This window comes from Bufo bufo, chromosome 1 (assembly GCF_905171765.1).
Source record: "Bufo bufo chromosome 1, aBufBuf1.1, whole genome shotgun sequence".
NCBI classification, from domain to species: Eukaryota; Metazoa; Chordata; class Amphibia; order Anura; family Bufonidae; genus Bufo; species Bufo bufo.
The window spans coordinates 151,662,908-151,687,838 of NC_053389.1; the positions used below are offsets into that span (position 1 = coordinate 151,662,908).

At 44.5% G+C, this 24,931-nt stretch overlaps 1 protein-coding gene across 1 annotated transcript in view; it reads right to left on the reverse strand.

Annotated features, from left to right (window-relative positions):
* Positions 1-545: 545 nt before the first annotated feature.
* The window catches only part of PEX14 (peroxisomal biogenesis factor 14), a 142,935-nt gene continuing 118,549 nt past the window's right edge, over positions 546-24,931 (reverse strand). Inside the window, exons 5-9 of the mRNA XM_040430703.1 lie at positions 16,517-16,602; positions 14,319-14,421; positions 10,577-10,674; positions 7,026-7,117; positions 546-3,471 (exon numbers count right to left, since the gene is read on the reverse strand). Coding sequence (XP_040286637.1) covers positions 3,042-3,471; positions 7,026-7,117; positions 10,577-10,674; positions 14,319-14,421; positions 16,517-16,602 — 809 coding nt within the window. The 3' untranslated portion in view covers positions 546-3,041. The remainder of the gene's footprint in view (positions 3,472-7,025; positions 7,118-10,576; positions 10,675-14,318; positions 14,422-16,516; positions 16,603-24,931) is intronic.

The window sequence follows — 24,931 nt, forward strand, 5'->3', positions numbered from 1 at the left end:
AGTCTAACTCATCTTTATTACAATTATGTACAATTATAATTTTTACTGGAAATCTATACATTAGCACACTAATGAGCACGGTTGGCTGATGAAATTAAAGATGTGCGGCGTTGCTTTCATGCGATGAGTAAGGATTTTTGTTTTTCTGTGCCAGACATAAAAGGTTGAGCAGCTAAACCCCATATGGTCTGATCTGTCATTTTTTCCAGGGAGCATCCAGCAAAGCACAAATAGGGGAATCAAGATAATCTTTCCACAGAAATTGAAGCAGATATATATGTTCTATATGTCATTATGACCATTATTTTGAAACAGTTTTTTTTATTAAGTGATGCAATGACTTGAGCTCAAGTGATATTATTGAAAACACTATTTTTTCCTGTTATTTATGAGCAGGTGATATAGAACAGGGGGATTTATCATGACGGGAATTTTTGAAGTCAGTTTTGCAGTAGTCTGTGTTGTACTTTGCACCAAATTTATCAAATGTCACACACGTTGCTTGTTAAATTCGGTGCACCTATAAACCTACAACTTTTTTCTAGAAATGTTACACCAATTTTCTTACGCCACCCGAGTACTGGAATGAGTTAGCAACTTTTTTTCATATCAGTGATAAATCTGGAGTGAAACACATTAACATAGCTAACCGCACACTTTTCAAAGCTGGAATAAGTGGTGTAAGAATATAAAAAGTCGAATTTTTTATTTTTTTTATGCGAGGGACCCAAAAAAGCCACAAAGCCCCTATTTTGCAACTTTTTGAAGCCAGAATTCTGGAGTGCAGGGGGTGATAAATTCCCCCCTAGGTATTGAGGATGGATGGTAGAGAAAAAATTAAATTATAAGGAGAGGAAAATTTAAGGACATGGGAGGTATAAGGAATAAATGAGAGGACAAGAAATAAAATGGGCGAGTTCAAGAGAATGGGTAAGAAGAATTGGCCAAGAACAAAAAGAATGCATGAGAAGGCGAGGAGATGGAGAAGATGGTAAGACAACCCAGTAAAATAAGGAGAAGACAATAAGAAGATTAACTGGTGAGACAGTATCAAGAATGGGTTTAAAAAAGAATGGAGAAGAAAAATGCATTAGGAGGTAAAAAGAATAATGTAATGAAGGTAAGGAAAGGAATAAATGACAAGGTAAGGAGAACAATGAATGAGAACTTAAAGGGATTTACGGGATTTTAAAATTGATGACCTATCCTCAGGTGTTTGAAGAGAAAGCTGCGCTCAGTGTGGGCGCTGCTTCCACTTCATTGATTACCTCCTCGCCATCGACATCGCTGCGGTGAGCAGGTGTAATTACAAACCGTCCCATTTACTTCTTTGGGACAGTTCTTCGATATATAAACTTGTATAGGAAGGAGCCATCCCACAGAAGTGAATGGGACTGCTTCTTGTAGTTGCACATGCTCACCGCTGCGATTTCAATGGCGAGCAGGTAAACAATGAAGGAAGGGAAGGCTGAGCTTGCATGGACCACAGCCTTCTCTTCAAACAGCTGATTGGTGGGTTCGCCAGGTGTCAGACCCCCACCTATCTGATATTGATGACCTATCCTGAGCATAGGTCATCAATATTAAAATCCCAGAAAACCCCTTTAAGGAGAGGAATGAATGACAAGGTAAGGAGAAGAACAAGTGAGGATATAAGAACAGATGGAAATGTAAGGAGAAGTATAGATGAGAATGTAAGGAGAAAAACAGTTAAAAGGGTTAGAGAAAAAAATAAAATAAAAAATTGTGAGGAGATACGTAGAAGAATGGATGAGAAGGTAGGAATATGTATAAGAGAAAAATGTATGAAAAGCTAAGGAGAAATATGGTTTCGAAGGGAGGGAAGATAAGAAGGTACAGGGAGAAAAGTTAAAAGGGAAGGATAAGATGAGTAGAAGGGAAAACAGAAGTATGAGAGGAAAAGAAAAGTAAAAGTGGAGCAATGATTACACACAGCAGATGGCAGAATATAAAATAACAAAAGGAAAAAGAGTGAAGTCAATTTGTGAAACTGAGGTTGGTTTAAATGCATGACTAAAGAAATCTGCAGGAACGATTACCAGTTAAAGAAAATATGTTATCTGTGAGGGTGAAATAGGATAAAACTTCTAAATTGAATAAGGAAAAGTATGAGGAGCGCTGGAATCACTGGAGAAAATGGTGAAATAAGTGGAAATGAAATATGTAAGGTTGGAAGAGTTATCGGTACTTTCAATGGCTGTTCTGCTGCAATACAGGGGAATATCTAACTACAAGTATTTAAAGACTGAATGTCTGGCAGTGAAGAGTGAGGTGCCTGGCATGCCTCCAGCCTGGTTGTAGAACTGATTTACAACCAATACTGAGCAATAACGTGCGAATAAGACAGTAAGACGTGAATGATTAAGGTAACAAAATGACTGAAGATTACAGCCATGGTCAGAGTGAGCAGATATAAAACTCGTAATAATATGACATTAAACGGTAAAGTATGTTTTCTGTATGTCTCCGTGTACCAATGAGACTGGAAACGTTAACACGTGTAGCACTCACACAAGAAGTGTCTGTCTGCAGTCAGTGTCACACGCATGCATGCACGCACGCTTATAGTGTGCCGAACAGTGCTAAACAAGTTGTGTGCAAATCAAGACGTGATTGGACTTTAATTCAAAAGAGCATTTCTTTGTTTCATCTCTATTTTTGGAAGAGGGGATGTATTTCTCATAAACTGAGGATATAAGTTACATCCGGCAGTCCATTGTCACATTTCCTTGCGTGCCAACTGATTGCTGACAAGTGCCCTGGATGCTGAGGGTTGTGAAAGTGAACAGAACTTGGGCTATGTATTTACACATACAGCGCAGACACAATTAGAGGATAGCTGGATCGACATAGACACTGCAGGGAACTAAAAAAAAAAAATGGTCTGCAAGATCCTTCTTCATATTTAGAAATGTACCACAGAAGATCACACAGCATCCTGGTGACAGGTGTAGGGGGCTAACCCCCAAAGTTGGGAGGGGGAACAGCTAGGAGAAATACTTGGAACATTAATCATTTAATCAGTCCATCTCATTACTGGCTCCTTCAGGTCGACGCAACTTTTCCACCTGCTCATTGATCTGTCCATCTCCGCCTCTTCGGTCTTCAGTCTGGACCCCAATGCAATCTTCTTCATCAGCTTGTCCAACATCCTCCTCTTCATCTTCCTCTCCTTCCTCTTCACCCTGAACTTCCATGCGCACCTGACTCTGCACATCAATCTCAGGATCATCTTCTCGAGTGGTGGGCAAGTGGTGGGAGTTCACCTTCAAGCCCTCAGGGCTGTGATTCTCCTTCGCTGGAGAAGAAGAACCAGACTCATTACTGACTGGAGATATGTCACTGCTGCTGTTGTGGTTTAATGTTGCCTGATTGGGTAAAGAGGGAGGTTTCACTGGGATTTGCCAAGCCGGAACTTTAGGTGCAGATGGAGATGGAGGGAACTGCCGCCTAGTAATGCAAAGAACAAACACACTGAGTCTCATGTAATGAATGTATGATAACGAGAGGACTATAAAAAAGTGATCTATTCAGAAAAGAAAGTGTCAGACTTTTAGGAAGCTCAGTGGAGAGAGGGAAATCAAAAATATCTCAGGATCTTTTGGTTAATACAGATAGTTATATGGAAAATTCATTTAAAAAAATAAAAAAATCACGAAACATTCTTAATAAATATTTTTTACATAAAACCAGTGACACCAGTGTTATAAATGGCACATAAACTGAGCATTGTGGACCAGGAGCTTTAAGTTAACGCTCTAGATTTGCTGGATGAGATCCCACTACTGCAGCCTGCATGAAGGTGCAATGGGAATACTTAAAGGAGTTGGCCTATCTCACACATTGGTGGCTCATTGCTAGGATATGCCACCAATACCTGACCGATGCAGGTCCTACCCATGGGACCCGCACCCATCTCTAGAACGGAGCCCGCAAAGGGAAGAATAGCGGACCGTGCAGGTGCAGCCGGCCGCCCTCCATTCATTCATTTCTATGGAAGTGCCAGAAATAGCTGAGCGGCACGCATATAAGATTATTAACACTTAAAGTCACTTGTGGTTTTTTTAAGGTTCAGAAATACAGCACTCAATATAATGGAGGGGCACACCCAGGAAGAGATAGGAGATGATATCATAAGGACCAGGGCCGGCGTTAGGGAGGGGCAAACTGGGAAAATGCCCAGGGCCCCCATTGTCTAAGGGCCCCCCCCCTCCTGCATCAGTGCTGCTGTTCAGCTGAATGTCCGAGGAAGCAAACGGGCGGACAGCTGAACAGCTGCACTTTACAATGCAGTATAAGGTCTCCCTCACATATAAGAGAAATCATTACCACAGTGCTGACAGGACCTGCAATAATGTCAGATGCAGGAGGCGGAGCTCAGCAGAGAAGAGGTGATGAAGGACCTGCGATGACCTCACCATCATGTGACCAGAACAGGAGGCGGAGCTCAGCAGTGCAGTAATGTAATGTAATTAAGAAGACGACCAGCCGTGCATGTGAATATACCTCCTGTTATGTAATATCAGAGTACATTATATAGGGAGGTATGAGAGGACTACAACTCCCAGCATGTCCAGCTTGTTATGTAATATCACAGTACATTACAAGAGGGGGTATAAGAGGAGAGGACTACAACTCTCAGCATGTCCAGACCATTATTATATAACACCCTGGGTATGCTGGGAGTTGCATACCTCCTCTTATAATGTACTCTGATATTACATTATAACAGCTTAGACATGCTGGGAGTTGTAGTCCCATCCTCTTATACGTCCCCGTAATGTGCTCTGATATTAAATAATAATGGCTTAGACATGCTGGGAGTTATATTCCTCTCCTGTTATACCTCCTGCAATAATGTGCTCTGAATTAGGGCCGGGACTATGGATAGGGGAGGGTAGTCATCAGCCTAGGGTGCTACTTCGCTACCCATTACGGGGGGTGCACTCATGGCCACCCAACTTAACAAGCCTCAGGTCGCTAGGGCCACTTTCACACACTAGCGTTACCATTTTCCGGCATTGAGATCCGTCATAGGGTCTCAATAGCGGAAAAAACGCTTCAGTTTTGTCCCCATTCATTGTCAATGGGGACAAAATGTAACTGAAAAAAACAGAATGCTCCAAAATGGGATGAGGAGCAAAACGGATCCGTCATGACCCACAATGCAAGTCAATGAGGACGGATCCGTTCTCCATTGACTTTCAATGTAGTTCATGACGGATCTGTCTTGGCAATGTTACAGACAACCGGATCCGTTCATAATGATGCAGACGGTTGTATTTTCAGTAACGGCAGCGTTCTTGCTGAATCCTGTCGGATCCATCAAAAACGCTAGTGTGAAAGTAGCCTAGTCCTCAAGGCTGTGAGGCATTAGAACAGAGCAAGAAGACGCAATGACATCACTGCAACCTCCTGCTCTGGAGCAGGAGTGGTGATGTCATTGGGACCGAATGCATAGGGACACAGCAACACAAGTCACAGATAAAACTGTGGTCTGCATCACAGACAGCTGCGGGGGGATCGGAGGGTGGCAGTTTTTTTATTTTATACTAAATGTACACACTTTTGGGGGCACCAGGGAAGGAGATCATTATATATAGTTGGCACTACTGGGGAGGAATGGAGGATTATATGGAGGCATTATATACTGGCGCTACAGGGGAACATTATATATATATATATATATATATATATATATATACATACACACACACACACACTGGCAGTATGGGGGGGGGGGGGGAGCATTATATATTGGAACTAGAGGGGGACACTACAGGGGGACATTAGAGCCACCGGGAGCATTATGGTTATATTATTACTACTAGAGTACTGTAGGGTCATTATTATTATTTGACGCAATATGGAGGGCATTGCTACTAATGGGGGCTATCTTGGGGATTATTATTACTATTACTATTGGGGGCACCATTACTAATGAGGGCAGTCTGGGTGTATAGTATAGTATAGTGTTTGTGGACATGGGGGGGAGCAGAACAGGCGCAGTATTGGGGGTAGCAGCTTCAAGAGGTTCTCCGGGTTTTTTCATATTGATGACCTATCCTTAGTATAGGTAATCAACATTAGATCGGCGGGGGTCTGACACCCGGAACTCCCGGCGATCAGCTGTTTGAGGAGACGCTGTGCGCACGTGCCGTCTCCCTTCTCTCTGCCTGCTGTCTGCAGCAGTGAACAGCATGCGCCGTCTCCTCAAACAGCTGATCGGCAGGGGTGTTGGACGTCGGACTGTGTTTTTGGCACATTATTACAAGATGTGGGACCCCTCTTTTGAATTTGCCCAGGGCCACATTTTGTCTAAAACTGGCCCTGATAAGGACTGCAGGACAATGTGTGTCACACGCAGCTATGTTGCCTACACTGGCACCATATGATTCCGCTACAGTTGTGGTGGCGGTGGTGAGGAGGTCTGATTGACATTACCTAGACCAGGGATCAGCAACCTTTCGGCACTCCAGCTGTGGTGAAACTACGACTCCCAGCATAAACACTTGTTCTCCCATAGAAGTGAATGGAGCATGCTGGGAGTTGTAGTTTTACAACAGCTGGAGTGCCAGAGGTTGCTGACCCCTGACCTAGACTGTGAGACAATGAGGAATTAAAGCAATGTATAAGTAGACTATCAAGACCCAGCCATGTTGACACAATACATACATACTACTATAGGATGTGATCTTGCTATATGGCAACATTCCACCCCAGGAGGAAGGCAAGCTCCAACATCCAGTGAAAAATAAAAGTCCAAACTTTATCCATAATCCATAAAATCTGTATACATCGGCAGCCCAGCTCTTGTGTTTGATGCATATACTGCCATTAATTACTGCATCCTATGTAATCTAAGCTCACGCCTTGTACAGGGCTCATGAATACTCCACTTTAATGAGGCCCTATCCATCAGACAAATGCTTGTAAGATACAGAGCACATACCGCTGTTTAACAAGCCCTATATTGCCCCTAAAGGATACATGGCCCTGGGTACCTGTTTAGAAGCAACCCCTTCAGCGAGTAAATTTCAGACTTCAGTTCCTGGATGCTTTGAGATTCCAGAATAGAGTTAGTGGAGTTGGATGCCTAGAAGGAAAAGACAGAAGCAATGCTATAAAACAAACAACCCAACAATTGGAAAATAGTATAATACGAAGACATTAGGTGCACCACGGCTCAGGGACGTCTGAGATCTGGAAAGAAGAAATTAAGACACCAAGGTGCCGCCTGGCTGATTGCTTTCCCTGACAGCTGAGGGTCCATTAACTCCCGGTGCATAAGGCTAAGGCTATAAAGGGACGGGAGAAAACAGTAAATGTTACTAGGCATTCTGTGTTTTGATAACCATAAATAACTGAAATCTGGGAGTAGAAAACCTGGCTATATTAGCAACTGCTGGGACGAAGCACCTCTGACCTGACTGCATTAGGACTACAGACTCCACACTATTTATATGATATTTACATGTACACCATAAAAATAATTTATTATGAATGTAAAGTTCACAGAAAAAAAAATAAAAAAAGTCTGAAAAAAAAAGGACAAAATAAAACCTAGATGGAAGAGGAAGTTGTAACCATAGTCAGCCATTTGGGAGGTTTTGAGCCTATATCTTCTGTCTTTTAATTACACATACAAATTTTTGAAAACACGTCCTTGTTTCCATTCCATCACCCCTTTCTTTTTGAATTTTGCTGCCATACCCCTACACGTAAACACTTGGGCAGGAACGTGTGTGAAAGCCAAAATGTGCAATGAAACATCTCCACTTAGGATTTCTATACATTTCAATGGCTGGGGTGAGATGGCACTTTTTCATTTGGTCCATAACACATTTTACTCTTACACGCACCACAACATAAATGCTGGTGCAGTGTAGGGGTAAGGAGCGGGCTCTCAGTGCTGTTATAGCGAGCTGCCTGAAAAGCTATACCCAACGCAGGGTCTGGCAGAAAGCCTGTCTAAATCCCATAGACTACAATAGTATTCTATTGCAGTCTATAGGAAAAGCAATCAGGAGATCACAGATTCAGGTCCACTAAGGGGACTTAAACATTACTGTAAAAAATAAATAAATGTCTGGACTATTGACTAACTGAAAACATGTTCCTGTACAGCGAGTGCCGTAACAGGTAAAACTGCTGATTTGCTCTTTTTTGGTAGCCTTGCCCCCCCCCCCCCCCACAAAACAACAGGAAAAAAATGATCAAAGAGTCATATGTACCCTTGAAAGGTACCAAAAAACAAGCCCTTGCACAGCTCTGTAGACAGAAATTTAGTGTCAGAATATGGTGATGCAAAGAAAGAAAATGTTTTCAAAGGTTTTCATTTTTTCTAAAAGTAGTAAAACATAGATAGATAAAAACAAGATAAATTGGGTAATCGTACTGACCCTCAGAATAAGGTCATCATATCCCTCTTTTAGGCCCCTTGCAGAAGAGCGTTTCTCCCGCAGCACCCGGCCTGACCTCCCAGCGCTGCAGCATTATCCAATACATTCCAGAACTGTAAGGGTTACATAGCATCATAAATCAATATAATGCTGTGTGAATCTCGTCAGTGCTGGGAGGTCAGGCCGGGTTCTGCGGGAGGAACGCTCGTCTGCAAGGGGCCTTAGTGCACAGTAAATGGTGTAAAAAGAAAACACAAAAAAAACTTTGGGGAATTGGCATTTTTTTTCTATTTTCTACCCACAAAGATTTTTTTTTTCATTTTTTCCAAAACAAGCTATAGTAAATTAAACTGTGCCATCAAAAAATATACAACCTATCCTGCAAAAAACAAGCCCTCATACGGCTATATGTACATATGTAAATAATTATGGCTCTTGGAAGGTGTGTGTGTGGGATGGCCAACTATGCATTATGCTATTCCTCTGTTATCCCTCCTAAAAATGTCGAGAACTGGATGTTACCTGTTGGGGGGTGTTAATGCACACACTTAGACTGCCCAATCAGTGCTCTAACATGCAGGGACACAACTCTTTGCCAAATGAAATGGTTATATGCATTTGTCAATTCAATTATACATTTCCAAGAGGAATAACAAAGAAACAGCATAAGGCCCCTTTCACACGAGCGAGTATTCCGCGCGGATGCGATGCGGGAGGTGAACGCATTGCACCCGCACTGAATACCGACCCATTCATTTCTATGGGGCTGTGCACACGAGCGGTGATTTTCACGCATCACTTTTGCGTTGCGTGAAAATCGCAGCATGCTCCTCTTTGTGCGTTTTTCACGTAACGCAGGCCCCATAGAAATGAATGGGGTTGCGTGAAAATCGCAAGCATCCGCAAGCAAGTGCGGATGCGGTGCGATTTTCACGCACGGTTGCTAGGAGACGATCGGGATGGAGACCCGAACCTTATTATTTTCCCTTATAACATGGTTATAAGGGAAAATAATAGCATTCTGAATACAGAATGCTAAGTAAAACAGGGCTGGAGGGGTTAAAAAAAAAAAAAAATCATTTAACTCACCTTAATCCACTTGCTCGCGATGCCCGGCATCTCCGTCTGACTCTTTTACTGTATAGGACCTGTGGAGAGCATTAACTATAGTTTAAGGACCTGGGATGACGTCACTCCGGTCATCACATGGTACGTCACATGCTCTTTTACCATGGTGATTCACCATGGTAAAAGATCATGTGACGTACCATGTGATGACCGGAGTGACGTCATCGAAGGTCCTTTAGCCAGGTCCTAAAGAAAAGAATACAGAAGCAGATGCCGGCTGCGCTATCAAGTGGATTAAGGTGAGTTAAATTTTTTTTTTTTTTTTTAACCCCTCCAGTGCTATTTTACTTTTCATTCTGTATTCAGAATGCTATTATTTTCCCTTATAACCATGTTATAAGGGAAAATAATACAATCCACAGAACACCGATCCCAAGCCCGAACTTCTGTGAAGAAGTTCGGGTTTGGGTACCAAACACGCACGATTTTTCTCACGCGAGTGCAAAACGCATTACAATGTATTGCACTCGCGCGGAAAAATCGCGGGTGTTCCCGCAACGCACCCGCGCATTTTTCAGCAACGCCCGTGTGAAAGAGGCCTAAGGGTTCATGCACACGAACGTATTTTCTTTCCGTGTCCGTTCCATTTTTTTTTTTTTTGTGGACCTTATGCGGAACCATTCACTTTAATGGGTCCGCAAAAAAAAAACGGGGGTTACTCCGTTTGCATTCCGGTTCCGTATGTCCGTTCCGCAATAGAATAGAACATGTCCTATTACTGTCCGCATAACAGACAAGGATAGTACTGTTCTATGAAGGGCTAGCTGTTCCGCAAAATAAGGAATGCACACGGATGTCATCCGTTTTTTTTGCGGACCACAAAATACATACGGTCGTGTGCATGAGCCCTAACACAGAGTTCTGAGAAGAGATGCTCCAGAACTGTTCCTCTATGGAGAATGCAACTAGTTATTAAACAGACATGTCAGCAGTGGCGAGAGATCCTCAGGCAGACCAGAGATTGGTTCTCTCAAAGTGGACAGCAGGGCAGGAGATCTGCAAAAAAGAGAGGAGTCAGGTGTCACCTTAGAGGCGGCCAGCTCCTGGGTCAGTTCCTGGATCTTCTGTTGATGTTGTAAGAGCAGTTCCTGCACAGCGGCCAAAGTGGTCTGTAGCTGGGTCACTAAAACAATGAACAAGGGATGATTCAGAAGTCCATGCTTCTCTGTCTTTAAAGGGATAATCCCACCCTTACATGTCATATCCATTATACAGAACATAAAACATGAAGCATATTTGCATTTACCTGCTGTGAAAAAAAACAATTTAGGAGATTTACTTACATAGTATGGTGCCACCTGGTGTTCAAAATGTAGAGCAATGTGCACGTCCATGCACTGAACCGAGTGTTGCCGGTCGCACATGCTCAGTCACTCTCCCACAGTCTCTGCATAGTGATCCTCTGTTCACTGCAGGGCATCTAATTGAAATTGTTTTTTGCCCAGTCTTCACTGCAGAGCAGCTAAAGCCATTTTTATCATATTTCTGCCAAAATAGGGGGTAGCATGGTGGCGCAGCAGTTAGCAGCGCTGTGTTATGGCACTAGGGTCCTGGGTTCAAAATCAAAAAGAGGCAAGATCCTCATGGAGTCTAGCTTTCTGCCACTCTGAAACTAAGAATTTTGGGAGATTAAAGGGATTCTGTCACCTCTTTTTACCCTAGAGAGATGCGGACATGCACGGCTAGATCGCCGCTAGCATGTCCGCAATATACCTGTCCCATATCTCCGAGTGGTTTTATTGAGTGTAAAAAAAGATTTTTTTTATATATATGTAAATCAGCCTGGTAAGGAGCCCAAGGGGCTGCACTAACCGTTCTGGAGCCCAGCCACGGCCCCTGTGAAGGAGCCAAGCACCGCCTGTATCCACGAAACTTCTCCTTGCTCATGAAGTCAGATCGCCGTAATTTCGCGGTGCGCGAGCTCGCGCATGCGCAGTCCCTTCCCTGAGGCTGATGCCAGCACAGGGAAGGAACACTATGCCGGCACTGCGCATCGCGAGATTGCGGCGATCTGACTTCATGAGCAAGGAGGAGATTCGTGGATACAGGGGGCGTGACTGGGCTCCAGAATGGTTAGTACAGCCCCTTGGGCACCTTACCAGGCTTATTTACATATATATATATAAAATCATTTTTTACACTTAATAAAACCACTCAGAGATATGGGACAGGTATATTGCGGACATGCTAGCGGCGATCTAGCCGTGCATGTCCGCATCTCTATAGGGCAAAAAAAGGTGACAGAATCCCTTTAAGCCTTGTTCACATTTCATCTGCTGTCCACAATTCTAGAGCGCACACGTATCCTTAAAAATTGAATGGGTCTGTTCACACATCAGTATTTTGTACTGACCATGAGAGAGTGACATGCACTGCTATGGTCTGTGATGCGGACCAAACACTCCCATTATAGTCTAGGGGTCCGTGAAAAAACACAGATGATGTCCGTGTCTGGTCCGTTTTTCACTGAACACTGATAGCAGAAGCTCTGGAAATTAATTTTCAGCTGAGCAGTGTCCATGGAATAGAGAGGACACACAGAGGGCAAAAAACTAGCATACGGACATCTTCACAGATAAAACACGGACCGATTTTTTGGACAAGAAGACATGAACGAGACCTTAGATCGTGGCTAAAGGACTGATTAGATCTTTGTACAGCGCTGCAGAATAAGTTGGTGCAACGACCAGTAAATAATATGCACGTATATGGCTGTATCTGCCCTTCTAATCCCGATGTGACAAATGTGACAATTTTCCTTGTCCCTGTAACCGCCATTCATGCGATTGGAATGTTATTACAGGATCCATCTATAACCGCGCTTACGGCGTGATGGATTTGAGAAGAAAGGGGAAATAAACTCCTGTCAGGGCGCACACCCTGTGTCTTTACAAGCTGCTCGCTAATGTGATGAATGACACTCGGAAATCAACCAGTTGAGCAAAGGCCTAATCATGTGCTGAGCGCTCGGTCTACACTGAGCCCCAGCCGTGTGCGCCTCCTCTGCCCGGGATTTATGCTCTTCCCCATCTAATCTCTCCCCTCCCATCTCATCTGTGGGATTTGCAATGTATCACTGTGGCGGAGGGCTGACTGGATTGGAAAGTATAGCTGTGTGTGTCCCTTATCACAGACAGCCATTTATCACAGGCTCTATCTCTCTGTATCTCCGGCACTGTCTGCTTTATCCATCTATCCTGAGCTGTCATCTCTCTGACAGCGGCCGCTGGGGGGGGGACGGGGCCATGATCAGTGTGAATCGCTCTATGTAGAAATCACAGTTTACTCTCATAGATTTACAAAGGAAGGATCCCGGGGGAAAACCCTTAGCCTCCCACACAGTCCACACCAGCCCCATTCACTGAGATGACACCTTAAGCCCTGTCAGGGCTGGGATGGGAGACGACGCTCTAGGGTTTGGCCACCTGAATGAGACAATGACAAAAACCTGAAAAGGTGGATTTTTTTTTTTTTTAACAAAAATAGCTAATTTAAGAAAAAGGTTGGGTGGAACTACGTGACTGTTCTGAACAAAATGTGCACATTTTTCTTGGAGCTCCATTGTGTCGCAAGCCGCTCAGAATAGCGGGTCCTGGAAGGGGTTAAAAGACAAATATATAACAGAGAATGTGGTGGCTCTCCTGTTAATTAGGATGGGATAGGTGCTCTAGGTCTAGTCTGACTCACCCGGTCAGTAAAAGGTTAATAAAGATAGCGTGCCGGTCTATGCCTCTATATAACGTCTCTCCTATGTCCTAGGGGCCCAGTCTATGACCACCCACTGGCTCAGCTCAGTCTGTGATACAGGTGTAGTAGTGCAGAGTTTGTGAGATGCAGCAGAGCTGGCGTGACCAGAGAGGTTAGTGATTTCTTCGATTTGGTAGCGCCAGGCTTGCCAGATGGAGCAGAGCTAAGTTTGTAAGATGCAGATGAGCAGTTTGGGCCAGAGATATTAGTCATTTCTTAGATGTGGTAGCGCCAGGCTTGCCAGATGTAGCAGTGCTAAGTTTGTGAGATGCAGCAGAGCTGGCATGACCGGAGAGGTTAGTGATCTCTTACATGTGGCAGTGCCGACCTTGCCAGATGGAGCAGAGCTAAGTTTGTGAGATGCAGCAGAGCTGGCGTGACCAGAGAGGTTAGTGATTTCTTGGATTTGGTAGCGCCAGGTTTGCCAGATGGAGCAGAGCTAAGTTTGTGAGATGCAGATGAGCAGCTTGGGCCAGAGATATTAGTGATTTGTTGGATGTAGCAGTGCTGAGCTCGCCAGATGTAGACAAGCTAAGCTTATCAGAGTAAATTCCTTGAGTTGTAAATTGTTGCAAATTGGACTTCTAGTTTTTTTAGCTACATTTATTCCTGGAAAATCTAGGTCTCAAACAATACAGCCCCCATTACAACCGCTATAGGGCTTTCCTAATACAGATCCCGCACCTCTGCATCTAGGCCGCATACATCAGTCTGCACATGGTACCCGACACATGTGCACAACACGCAGGCCCTGCGGCTGTCATGCTGGGGAGACTCAACCTCCCTCTACACTAAAGGGCTGTCACTCCAGCCCCTTATTAATATTCTGAGGTTGGGATCCTTTCCGTAAAAACATAATTAATTGAGGCCGCAGCGACAGTAAACAAGCAATTTCAAATTAAACCGAAATGACGGCGTCTTCATTTGCAAATGTGAACAGATTTTGTGAGCAGATAAATGAAGTTATGACTACGGGGTGGAGGCGGGGGGGGGGAGCGGGATGGAGTCGTTAATCGTTACCTGTCTGTATGACGCTGCCACTCATCTCCGACACGCTGGACTCGATGCGCTGCAGCTGCTTGCGGCTCTCCTTGCTGCTGGTCATTAGCGGAAGCAGGTACCTCTGCCAGGTGAGGAGAGAAACATCAGCTTACACCACTGAGGCCATTTTAGATAGGTGAAAGTTAAAGGGGCACTGCACACAAGACTGACACAGAGTGCAGAGCTTGAGGGGGCGGGGCCTGACACAGGGATCGTCTCCTTGGTCTTCTCTGGATCCCTGTGTCACGCCCCACGGGCCCCGCACTAGGCACTATACAATATAACAGTTTGGCGTGAAAAGATTATTTCAATTATTGTCTCTCTTCTCAGAAAACAGAGAAGTTTTTGGGAACGTATCTGTCGCTGCAATGAGGAAACCAGCGTTTCCTGGAGGAAATCAACCTTAAACCTGGCATCTACATTTGAAGGTGGCTGCCATTCTGTGGAAAAGATCAACTAAATCAATTACCAGAAAAACAGCTTTCCCCATTACGAGACTAGAATACAGATGCTCTCTCGTCAGGATAGGTCATCAATATCGATCAGTGGGGGTCCGACTCCCGGCACCCCCGCCGATCAGCTGTATGAAGAGGCCTCGGCACTCCGGTGAGCACCACGGCCTCATCTTAGGCCAGTGTTGTCACATTCATCGGTCACACGGCCTAGGCGCAGCTCAGAGTCAGTCAAGTGGATGGACCTGAGCTGCAATACCAAGCACAACCACTATACAATGAACGGCGCTGTGCTTAGTATGCTATGTGGAGGCTGCAGGGCTCACTGGAGCGCTGCAGCCCCTTTCAAACAGCTGATTGTGACGTGGCCAGGAGTCAGGTCCCCACCGATCAGACACTGATGACCTATCCTGAGCACCGGTCATCAATATAATCTCCTGGAAAACCAAAGAGACAGCCGAGGAGCACCGAGGGGCTAGACCAGCACTGAAGCCCTCATTTGAACAAAAAGTATATATTTTTTCTCTCGGGAATGCCATAACCAGACAGCCCTCGTAGGAGTGCGGACCTTCTCTTCAAACAGCTGATCGGCGGGCGTGCTGGGTGTCGGACCCCTGCTGATCTGATAGTGATGACCTATCCTGAGGATAGGTCATCAACATAAATAAAACGGGCAACCCTTTAGGCATATAGAACGGTTAAGCACAAATGACTGCTCTACTGAATCCAAACGCTTGAACACCTACAGTACCAGAAATTGGAGTGTCCCATTCCCAATTCCTGCTGCCAGCACCCTCAACATGACTGCTTTCACTGTGTGACTGTGCATTCCTCCTGAATCCCCCATACACATGCATGCTTGGCCAAGCGTGTATGTGTTCTCAATGGGAAAAGTAAGCCACTGCCGGACACCCCAAAGGGATCAGGCATGCTGAAATCCAAACAGCTCAAACCATTTTTGGTAGATGTCAGGAGGGAGTTGGGGGGCCCCCATACATATCAGATGATCAACCTGGTGGGTACGGCCAGCATTAAACTTTTTGTGTATGTCGAGCTTAAAGGAGTGGACAGTTATATGAAAACCCCCAGTGTCCCTAAATGTGATAAAATAATAAAAGATCGAATACACTATACAAGCTGCAGCAGTGACGTGGCTGTACACCGCTGCATCCAGTCACTGGCCTCAGCAGTATAACCCACAGGATCACTGAGGCCACCAATTGGCTGCACAGGTCAGGACTGAAACGGTCATATTATTTTATCACATTCAGGGACACCGGGGAGATTTTCACATAACTCGGACAACACGATTAAGGAATCCTTCTTATTAAATCGCCCTTTGTGAGAAAACGTCAGAAGTCTGAGGTTCTGCACAAGAGAAAGAATGATTACAGGAAAAACAAGACATTACTCAGGTGATTAATCAGATTATTTTGGGTGTAACGACATTTGGAAAAAAGGCAGCATAAAATAACCAGTGTAAAGAATGCAAGCTGGAACAGAACCCGAATAACTACAGATGAAACACACAAAAAAATAGAACAAGAGAGCGCAACCTGAGGAGCAGCACAATGGCCGCCCGAGCCGGCCACAAAGGTGTGATGTGGTGCAGCAGTATTGAGTTTGTCAGTTGGCTGGTTTTACATAGTACTGCGCTGTGCACACAGAAACCCACTGCAAGTTCAGCCCTGATAAATACATATTATCCCCCTAAAAAGGTCTTACTTTATAAAGTTGGTGGAAACCGAAGGCGATGCCAGCCAGAATAACAGCGAGGGCGCCATATTCCCTCCAGCGAGAGGGAGGGGGTTCTGTGGGGAGAATGGACAGATCGGTTAACTTCATGTTTCACATACACTGGTTACATTATAGCAGTATTACTGGTTGTCACTCCGCTGTCCTAGATTTCATACCGTAGTCACGCAGCCCAACATGTTAAAAGTGTATTGCAGTCTGACAAAATGGGACCCCCACAGAATGCGGGACCCCCATAACCACAGCGGGGAGAAGTTGTATGGAGTAGGAACCATGCATGCATTCTGTGGCTCCACTCAATTTATGAGAGGTACTGAGCACGCTCACTATCCTAACTACGGAGTCCCTAGCAGTCGGGCCGGATTGACAATTAGGGGAGAAATGTGACTGATGGAACACCCCTACTCATATTTACTGTGTTATTCTTTTATAGATATATTCTTAAAGCGCCACTAAGTTTGGGTAAAACTTTTGCTATATCAAAAGTTTAGATCAGTGGGGGTCTGAATGCGGAGACCCCTACCGATCACTAGAACGAGGAGAGAGAAGGGCGGGCATTTAGTGCTTTCTCTACTTGCTGTAGAGGATGGAAGCAAGACGGGCCCCTAGACTTTCCACTGAGCCCATTATCTGCAGCAAGGAAAGGGAGTGCACTTTGCGAGGGCTTCTCTTTCCTTATTCTAGTGATCGGCAGGGGTCACAGCACTCAGGCCCCCACCGATCAAAACTTTTGATATGTCTCTATGACATAACAAAATTTTCCCCAAAACTCAGTGACCCTTTAATCTTCCACTGCCAGGGCTGGAAGAAAGGGTAGCTTTATTTCATTGCTCCCTAATACTTGGTGATACCTGCAGCTGTGGAGGGAGGTGCTGGGGGATATAGGGAGCAATCATTAAAAGGCGAAGCTATAGGACCCACAGCTAGCAGAGGGGTTAAGGGGGCAGCATTAATATGAGCAGTCGAGGCTAACCCCTCGCTCAAAGTCTATGGTGCATCCTGGAATTGAGCGGTTTTATTGCCCCCTCCTTTTCATTATTAATGAAACGGGACTGGGATGATCTTTCACAAAAGTTCAGCAAGTCTATAAAGCCTCAGAGCTGAAATGCCATCTCACTCGTTTTACATTAAGTGACACAAGTCTGTCTCGTGGCAAAATTAAAGAAGAAAAACGAACATCAGAATGGGGGCAGGAATGGCGAGGGAGGGGGCAGAAAGACAACTTTTATTTTACAGAGGCAATGAATAGTATTGCTGTGTGCACACTCCAACGCCACTAAATTCAAAGGGGTCTGGTTTCAAATGATGAAGTCTCCCAACTTTTTAATACAAAGTCCTACCCATTTTAAAGAATTCTGCTTGCAGTCAGTGAGTGGAAACATTCTTGATTACATCCAGAGCGGTCTAGTGTAACAAGCCATGCACCGGTGTCATTACATGAACATGACAGGTTTTTAGCCGCTGGATATAAAAAAAATGTTCCCGTTTCCTCAAATTAGGGTACTTTCACACTAGCGTTATTCTTTTCCGGCACTGGGTTCCATCACAGGGGCTCAGTACCGGAAAAGAACTGATCAGGTATATCCCCATGCATTCTGAATGGAGAGAAATCCGTTCAGGATGCATCAGGATGTCTTCAGTTCAGTCTTTTTGACTGATCAGGCAAAAGAAAAAAACGTAGCATGCTACAGTTTTATCTCCGGCGGAAAAAAACTGAAGACTTGCCTGAATACCATTTTTTTTCCATAGGAATGTATCAGTGCCGGATCCGTGAAAGGTGAAAAAAAGAAATGCCGGATCCATTTGGCCGGATGACACCGGAAAGACGGATCCGGCATTTGAATGCAATTTTTGGACTGATCAGGCATTTTTAAGACTGGTCAGGATCCTGATCAGTCTTACAAATGCCATCAGTTGGCATACGTTTTGCCGGCCGGCAGGCAGTTCCGGCGACGGAACTGCTTGCCGGATCTCTCTGCCGCAAGTGTGAAAGTAGCAGATATCTTGATACTAATTAGTTGATGAACTGAAACAAACACTATTTTAGAAAATCTGATAAAGTTATGGGTAGATCCTGCTGCTGGGACTCCAGAGACCAGCTGTATCAATAGGCGTTCATGTAACGGCCGGTTGCCGGCTATTGGTACGCTGCCACCAGCAGCCTGCACATCCTGAAATCCTTAGGTCTACAGCAAGCAGCTTAACCCCTTAGTGACCACTAATACGCCTTTTTACTGATGTAAGCAAAGGGGCTTTTAGCTAAACAGCTGGCTTTAATCAATCGTTACATGTTCCCAAAATAGTGCATTAAAAACTATAACTTGTCCTGCAAAAAATAAGACCTCATACAAGTACAAGTGATGAACAAACTAAAAAGTTATAGCTCTTGGAATTCAGTTTTTAAACAATGCGTGTGGTCACTAAGAGGTTTTAAAGGAATTTCCACCCCAGCCATAGACATGGTGGTCTTCTGCTGGCCATACCAGAGATAAATCTGGCCAGAATAGCCGATTTCGGTCGACTATCTTTAGAAAACCTAGCACAAATTATGGTTTCCAATGGCCGTCGGGAGAATATTGTGTGCCGATAATGTAATTGGCCACGATGGAAAATTTCAACCGCATATGCATGTTTATGGCATGATTGGCCAAATACGACAGATTATTTGGACGAAGAAGTCCGTTCTTTTACGTTTGGGAACGTCGATACGAACAAACCCATGGACAACGGCCGATCGTTGTCTCCAGTGTATGGCCAGCTTTACAGGACCTACAGCTTGTAAGCATATCCGGTGTAGCGTCTTCTTCATACCTTCCTTGAGCAGCGCTTAGAACCGGACACTTCTAAGGATTAGTCCATTAAAAAGCTGAAAGAACATTTTTTCAGGTGACATTCTCGAGTCTCCTGTGACCGTCCAGCAGCCGAGGCAATCTATCTTTCTATGTAAGTATAATGCTGATTAATCAGTCTCTCCATTCTCTCCTTAGCATACTGACAGGGACAAACTAGACTCCTTCATACACTTGGAATGTACATGCTGGATATGACCGAAGGTTACATAAGTGCTGAATATCATGGCAAGAGCGGACTGAGAATACAATACCTAATACCTGTGCCACCCACAGAGGAGATGAGGACACCACCCCGCACCCAATTCTCGTTAGCAGTCACTTTGGATTATATATATATATATATATATATATATATATATATATATATATATATATATATATATATATATACACATACACACACACATATAATATTAGCTGCATCAGATGAAAATCTAGGTGCTATTCGTCTCCCTGCTCTCTATTACCCATTTTGAGGACAGCCCTAAAACAGTAAAGGATGCAAAACACCAGTTTTTCTTGCTAGGTAATCTGTGTGGCACACCCAAGGGTGTTGGTACATGGAAAAATGTCAAAAACAACTTATTTAACCCGTCTTAGTAGCGGTTTTCTGTAGTATGAAATGTGACACATTCAGTCTTGCTGAATACGAGAGGAATTCAGATGAAAAGGACCGGAGACCTGTAACACCAGTCACATATATAGGACTCGGTAAGAGTCGTAGGAATTTAGGAGAAATGAAGAGGTGTCATGTAAAGTTGTGACTGCAGAAGGGGAGGAGGACACACTGTATACCTGCACACAGCAAGCAGTAAAACGGTGGCTATTCTCCAGGACAGGCGATAAGCCAGAGATCGGTGAGGGACCCCCTGTGTGAACATGGGCCCTGCACTCCATTCATACTGTATGGGACCGCCGGGGGGATGTCCGAGCACCGGACTCAGACTGTGGTCATGGGAGATATGCTTTATTATGGGGGAAAAAATACTTTAAAGGGTGATTGTTAGCAACATGGAACAGTTGAGTAACTTTGTAGATAGGTTTCTTGTCTATTTCAGTACCGATTCCTTGTTAAGCTACTTTTACACTCGCGTTTGGTGCGGATCTGTCTTGTATCGGCACAGACGGATCCGCACCGATAATGCAAACACTTGTATCCGTTCATAACGGATCCGTTTGCATTATTCATTCAAACAAAAAGTCTAAGTCAAAACGGATCCTTCTTGACTTACACTGAAAGTCAATGGGGGACGGATCCATTTTCAATTGCACCATATTGTGTCAGTGAAAAACGGATCCGCCCCCATTGACTTACATTGTAAGTCAGGAAGGATCCGTTTGGCTCTGCATCGTCAGACGGTCACCAAAACGCTGCCAGCTGCGTTTTAGTGACTGTCTAAAAAACTCAACGAAGACCAAACGCAGCCAAACTGATGCATTCTGAACGGATCCTTATCCATTCAGAATGAGTTGGGGCTAAACTGATCCGTTTTGGGCCGCTTGTGAGAGCCCTGAAACGATCTCACAAGCGGACCCAGAAACACCAGTGTCAAAGTAGCCTGATTTTATGAAGTTTCCTGCACTCGTATACAAATTCTGCTGGAAACAATGACTTCGCTCTATCCCACATCAGACAGGCAACCTGTATACATCTTAGGCCTCATGCAGACGACCGTTGTGTGTTTTGCAGTCCGCAAAGCGTGGATCCGCAAAACACGGATGGCGTCCGTGTGCATTCCGCAATTTGCAGAACGGCACGGTCAGCCAATAATACAACTGCCTATTCCTGTCAGCAAAACGCGAATGGGTCCGCACCCGAGCCGCCAAAACTGCGTCTCGGATGCGGACCAAAACAACGGACGTTTGCATGAGGCCTAATACTGTAAAATTTGTTTGATTACTTTTCAAAAACTGAATTTTTCTTTTAAGGGGTTGTCCACCTCCGGAGGGCCACGTTGCTGGACCTGCAGAGGGAAGCATACTTATCTGCTCCCCGGTGCTGGGTGCTGGCTCCCTCAGTCCCCACAGGTAAACTTCCTGTTAAACGGGAGGTCAGGTGGTTGCTGCAGCCAATGACTGGTCGCAGAGGTGATGTGTCCCCTACGCCACACATCACTCGGTCATGTGATGCATGGAGACAGATTATCTGCTGTGGACAGTTTTTGGCTGCAGTGGCCAAGTGAACACCGTCAAACAGGACATTTACCAGCGGGGGCTGGAGCATGGTAGCAGTGGTGGGGGACTGAAAGCAGGAATTCAGTGGTAAAGGGGGCAGGTAAGTATGCTTCCCTCCGCACGTCCGGCAATGTCTCTCTAGGACAGTTTGTTGCATACAATCCTTTTAATTGCTTCTAAATAAAAATAAAATAAAAAAAAAAGCCTATTTGCAAAAGCAAAGGGCTACGTTTACCTGGCGGTGGATCTGATGGAATTATGCCACGCCCCCTTTTTTAGACCTGGGGTGAGCGGGGACAAGTCACAGACTGTGGCACAAAGGACCTTTGCGCCGCATTCGGCGCCAGAAATACGCCTAATTTAGGTGCATTTCTGTTTGATAAATGACCCCAAAGTTTTTTTTAAAGGACTATACCCATTTTAGACATTCCTACGGGAGCGCTGAAAATAGCCAAGCGGCGCATTCGTATTGAAAATAATGAGAAGAACACTGCCACCGCTCTATGCACTTCTATGGGGCTGACGGAAAAAGCCGGCTATTTTCAGCACTCCTATAGGAATGAAGGGAGGGCAGCTGTGCATGCGCGGTGCGCCCTGGAGCACTTTGCGGGCTCCGTTCTAAGTATAGTCGCAGGTTCCAGAGGTGGGACCCACACCTATCAGACATTGAGGCAATATTCTAGCCATATGCCCCCAATGTCTAAGATGGGAATAACCCTTTATTTACAAATCTATCATTTTATGTCTACAACTTCTATGCAGACCTATGTATATCCATGGTTACAGACTACAAACAAACCCTTCTGTAGTCTGGTCCCGCAGTCAGCCGTTACTCTCTCCCACTACTTGTACAATTACAAAACGTGGCCTGAAGGAGGTGGCCCACTCATTAACAACATGGAGATTACACCTGGTGCACAGACCTCCTAAACATGCGCCACGGTTACTGCCTTTTAATAATTCTACGGCATCGTACACCAGTAGACATGTCAATAAGTCCGTATTGGAGCTGTATACACAAAACGGCAATTTTTTTATGTAAACTATTAGTAAAGTTGCCCATTTTTTTTAAATTTTTTTTTACATAATGGACCAATAAAACCTTGGCTGTACAGCTGAGAATGCATTTAATCTATTTTTTGTGTAGGACTGCAGAAATGGCAAGCTTTGTGTAAGGGAAATGGATAGGGGGGAAAATACCTTGTGAGGTTTTTTTTTTTTTTTTTTTCCTCACTGCTTGGCAATTAAGCGAATCTGTGAGGAAATTAATGTGATTTTTTTTCCCTCACAGTTTAAGCTTCTCCTGGCTCGGAGTGACAGCTAAGACTTTCCTCCTTAGATCCACATCAGTCTGACTGATGCACCCGGCAACTAATCGCATGTCAAACACAAGATATTTTATGTAATAAATTACAGGCAAAAAGTAATTTCAGTGTCATTTATCAGCATTATTATCAGTCCTGTTTCTCGGGATTAATCAACATTTTTTAACTCCATTTGTGTCGTACTGGGGAGAAATCCTGCGCCCGCGGTACAGCGGCACTGCACCCAGCAACCTAAAGGTTAACCGTAGCTTTTAATGTGGACGGCAAAACGCTGAAACGTCAGGAAAAAAAAAAGAGGCAAAAATAATTTATATCAGATTTCCATTTTAAATGCAAAAAAACTGTATAAAACAGGAAAAATATTTAAAATAAAAACTGAAACGAATTTTGCAATATTTCTGATAGACGCCTGAGGATTGGGCGAGGTCGTTGCCAAGGAGACCGTGAAGCAGAATATTAATAACGCCGCCCTCCCTCACTCACAATCTATGGGGTAATTACATTTACATTTTAATTTAGTAAAAACACATCTATTATGATTTCCACCCCCCTCACAAACAACAGTCCTGATTTACAATTAATTAATAGGGTCAGGATATGATATTTGACAGGGCTTTATTGAACGGCGCACATCGCATCAGACAAAAGTGCTGGAAAAGGTCACGATTTAAAGCTACACTCGTTCTATGACCAGGGACTTTGGAGTTTGCTCATAAACCTGCCCTTCCCCAGAAAGTCCTCAATGTAATCGTTCAGGAACCTCGGCGGCATTTATAGCAATCCTCCCTATAAACCGACTGTAGTCACTCTATATATTATGGGGGCCATTTACTGTATCTCTATGCCAGTTTTCTGCGTAAAAAAGTCACAAATTTTGTTGCGTCACAATTGGTGACTTTCTAGCTTTTTCTGACACTCTCGCCCCTCTTCCAAAAAGTGGGTGGGAGCTCCGTGCCCCCAATCATTTAACAACGTGTGCGCCAGAAAACCGGAGCACTACACAACACCAGTGGGCACCACTTAATAAACTGGTTGGATCTTTTTCCAGCTCCAGCAAAGTTTTTACTAAAAATGGTAGGTGGAGCGCCAGTCTTCAGAAAGTCACCCCGTATATCAGGGATCAGCATTCCAGCTGTTTTGAAACTACAACTCCCAGCCGAGCATGATGGATGCTGGGAGTTGTAGTTTCACAACAGCTGGAACCCCATTCCCATCCAACGTGAAAGTAACAAGTTTGCGGTTTTCCTGTTACCAGCACACTCTGATGAAGTTATAGACTGAGGGTGGGTTCCCAAGTGACGTAAATCCTCAGCAACAGAATTTCATGAGGAAAATCCGCAACGTTCACAGATTTTAGAAATCTCATCCACAATCGGTGGAGAAAGCCAGCAAGGTAAACGTACTTGCGTGGATAGCTCAGGAGACCGCCATGATTTTGCTTCTTATGGCGGCCAGGATTGCGACTCCCTATCACATTATACGCTGCTCGTTTCGAGGAGTTACGACCACCCTGCCATCCAGCAGTAGCGGTTGTGCTTGCACACTACAGGAAAAAGTGCCGCCTCTCCGGTGGCCATCTTGTATCTGTGCTGCAGCGGTAGCCGTAACCAGTGTAAAATGCAATGGAAAAATGAATCAAGCCGGCAAAGGAGGCAATATGGACAATCACAATACATTAGTAAGTGCCTTGTATTAATTTTCTCTACATGACAAATGCTATTTGCTGGAGTGAGACAACCCCTTTAACAGCTATTTTTATGAAGTGGTCGACTCTTTAAATACTTCAGGTTAAATGTTGTTAAAAGTGGAGAAAAACTTTGAGAGAAACAGTGAAGGCAGAAGGGAAGCGACTGGTTAGAAATGCAATAACTGCAATTCTCTAAATCAAGGTAGAGACTAAAGACTGTATTACGCAGGCCGACTGAGTAAGCGATTATCTGGAGGGAAACGTTCCCTCCCGGCAATCGCTTGCTCACTAGCGGAGGAGACGGCTGCTATTACATGTAGCGATCTTCTGCGCAGCATGGGGAGAA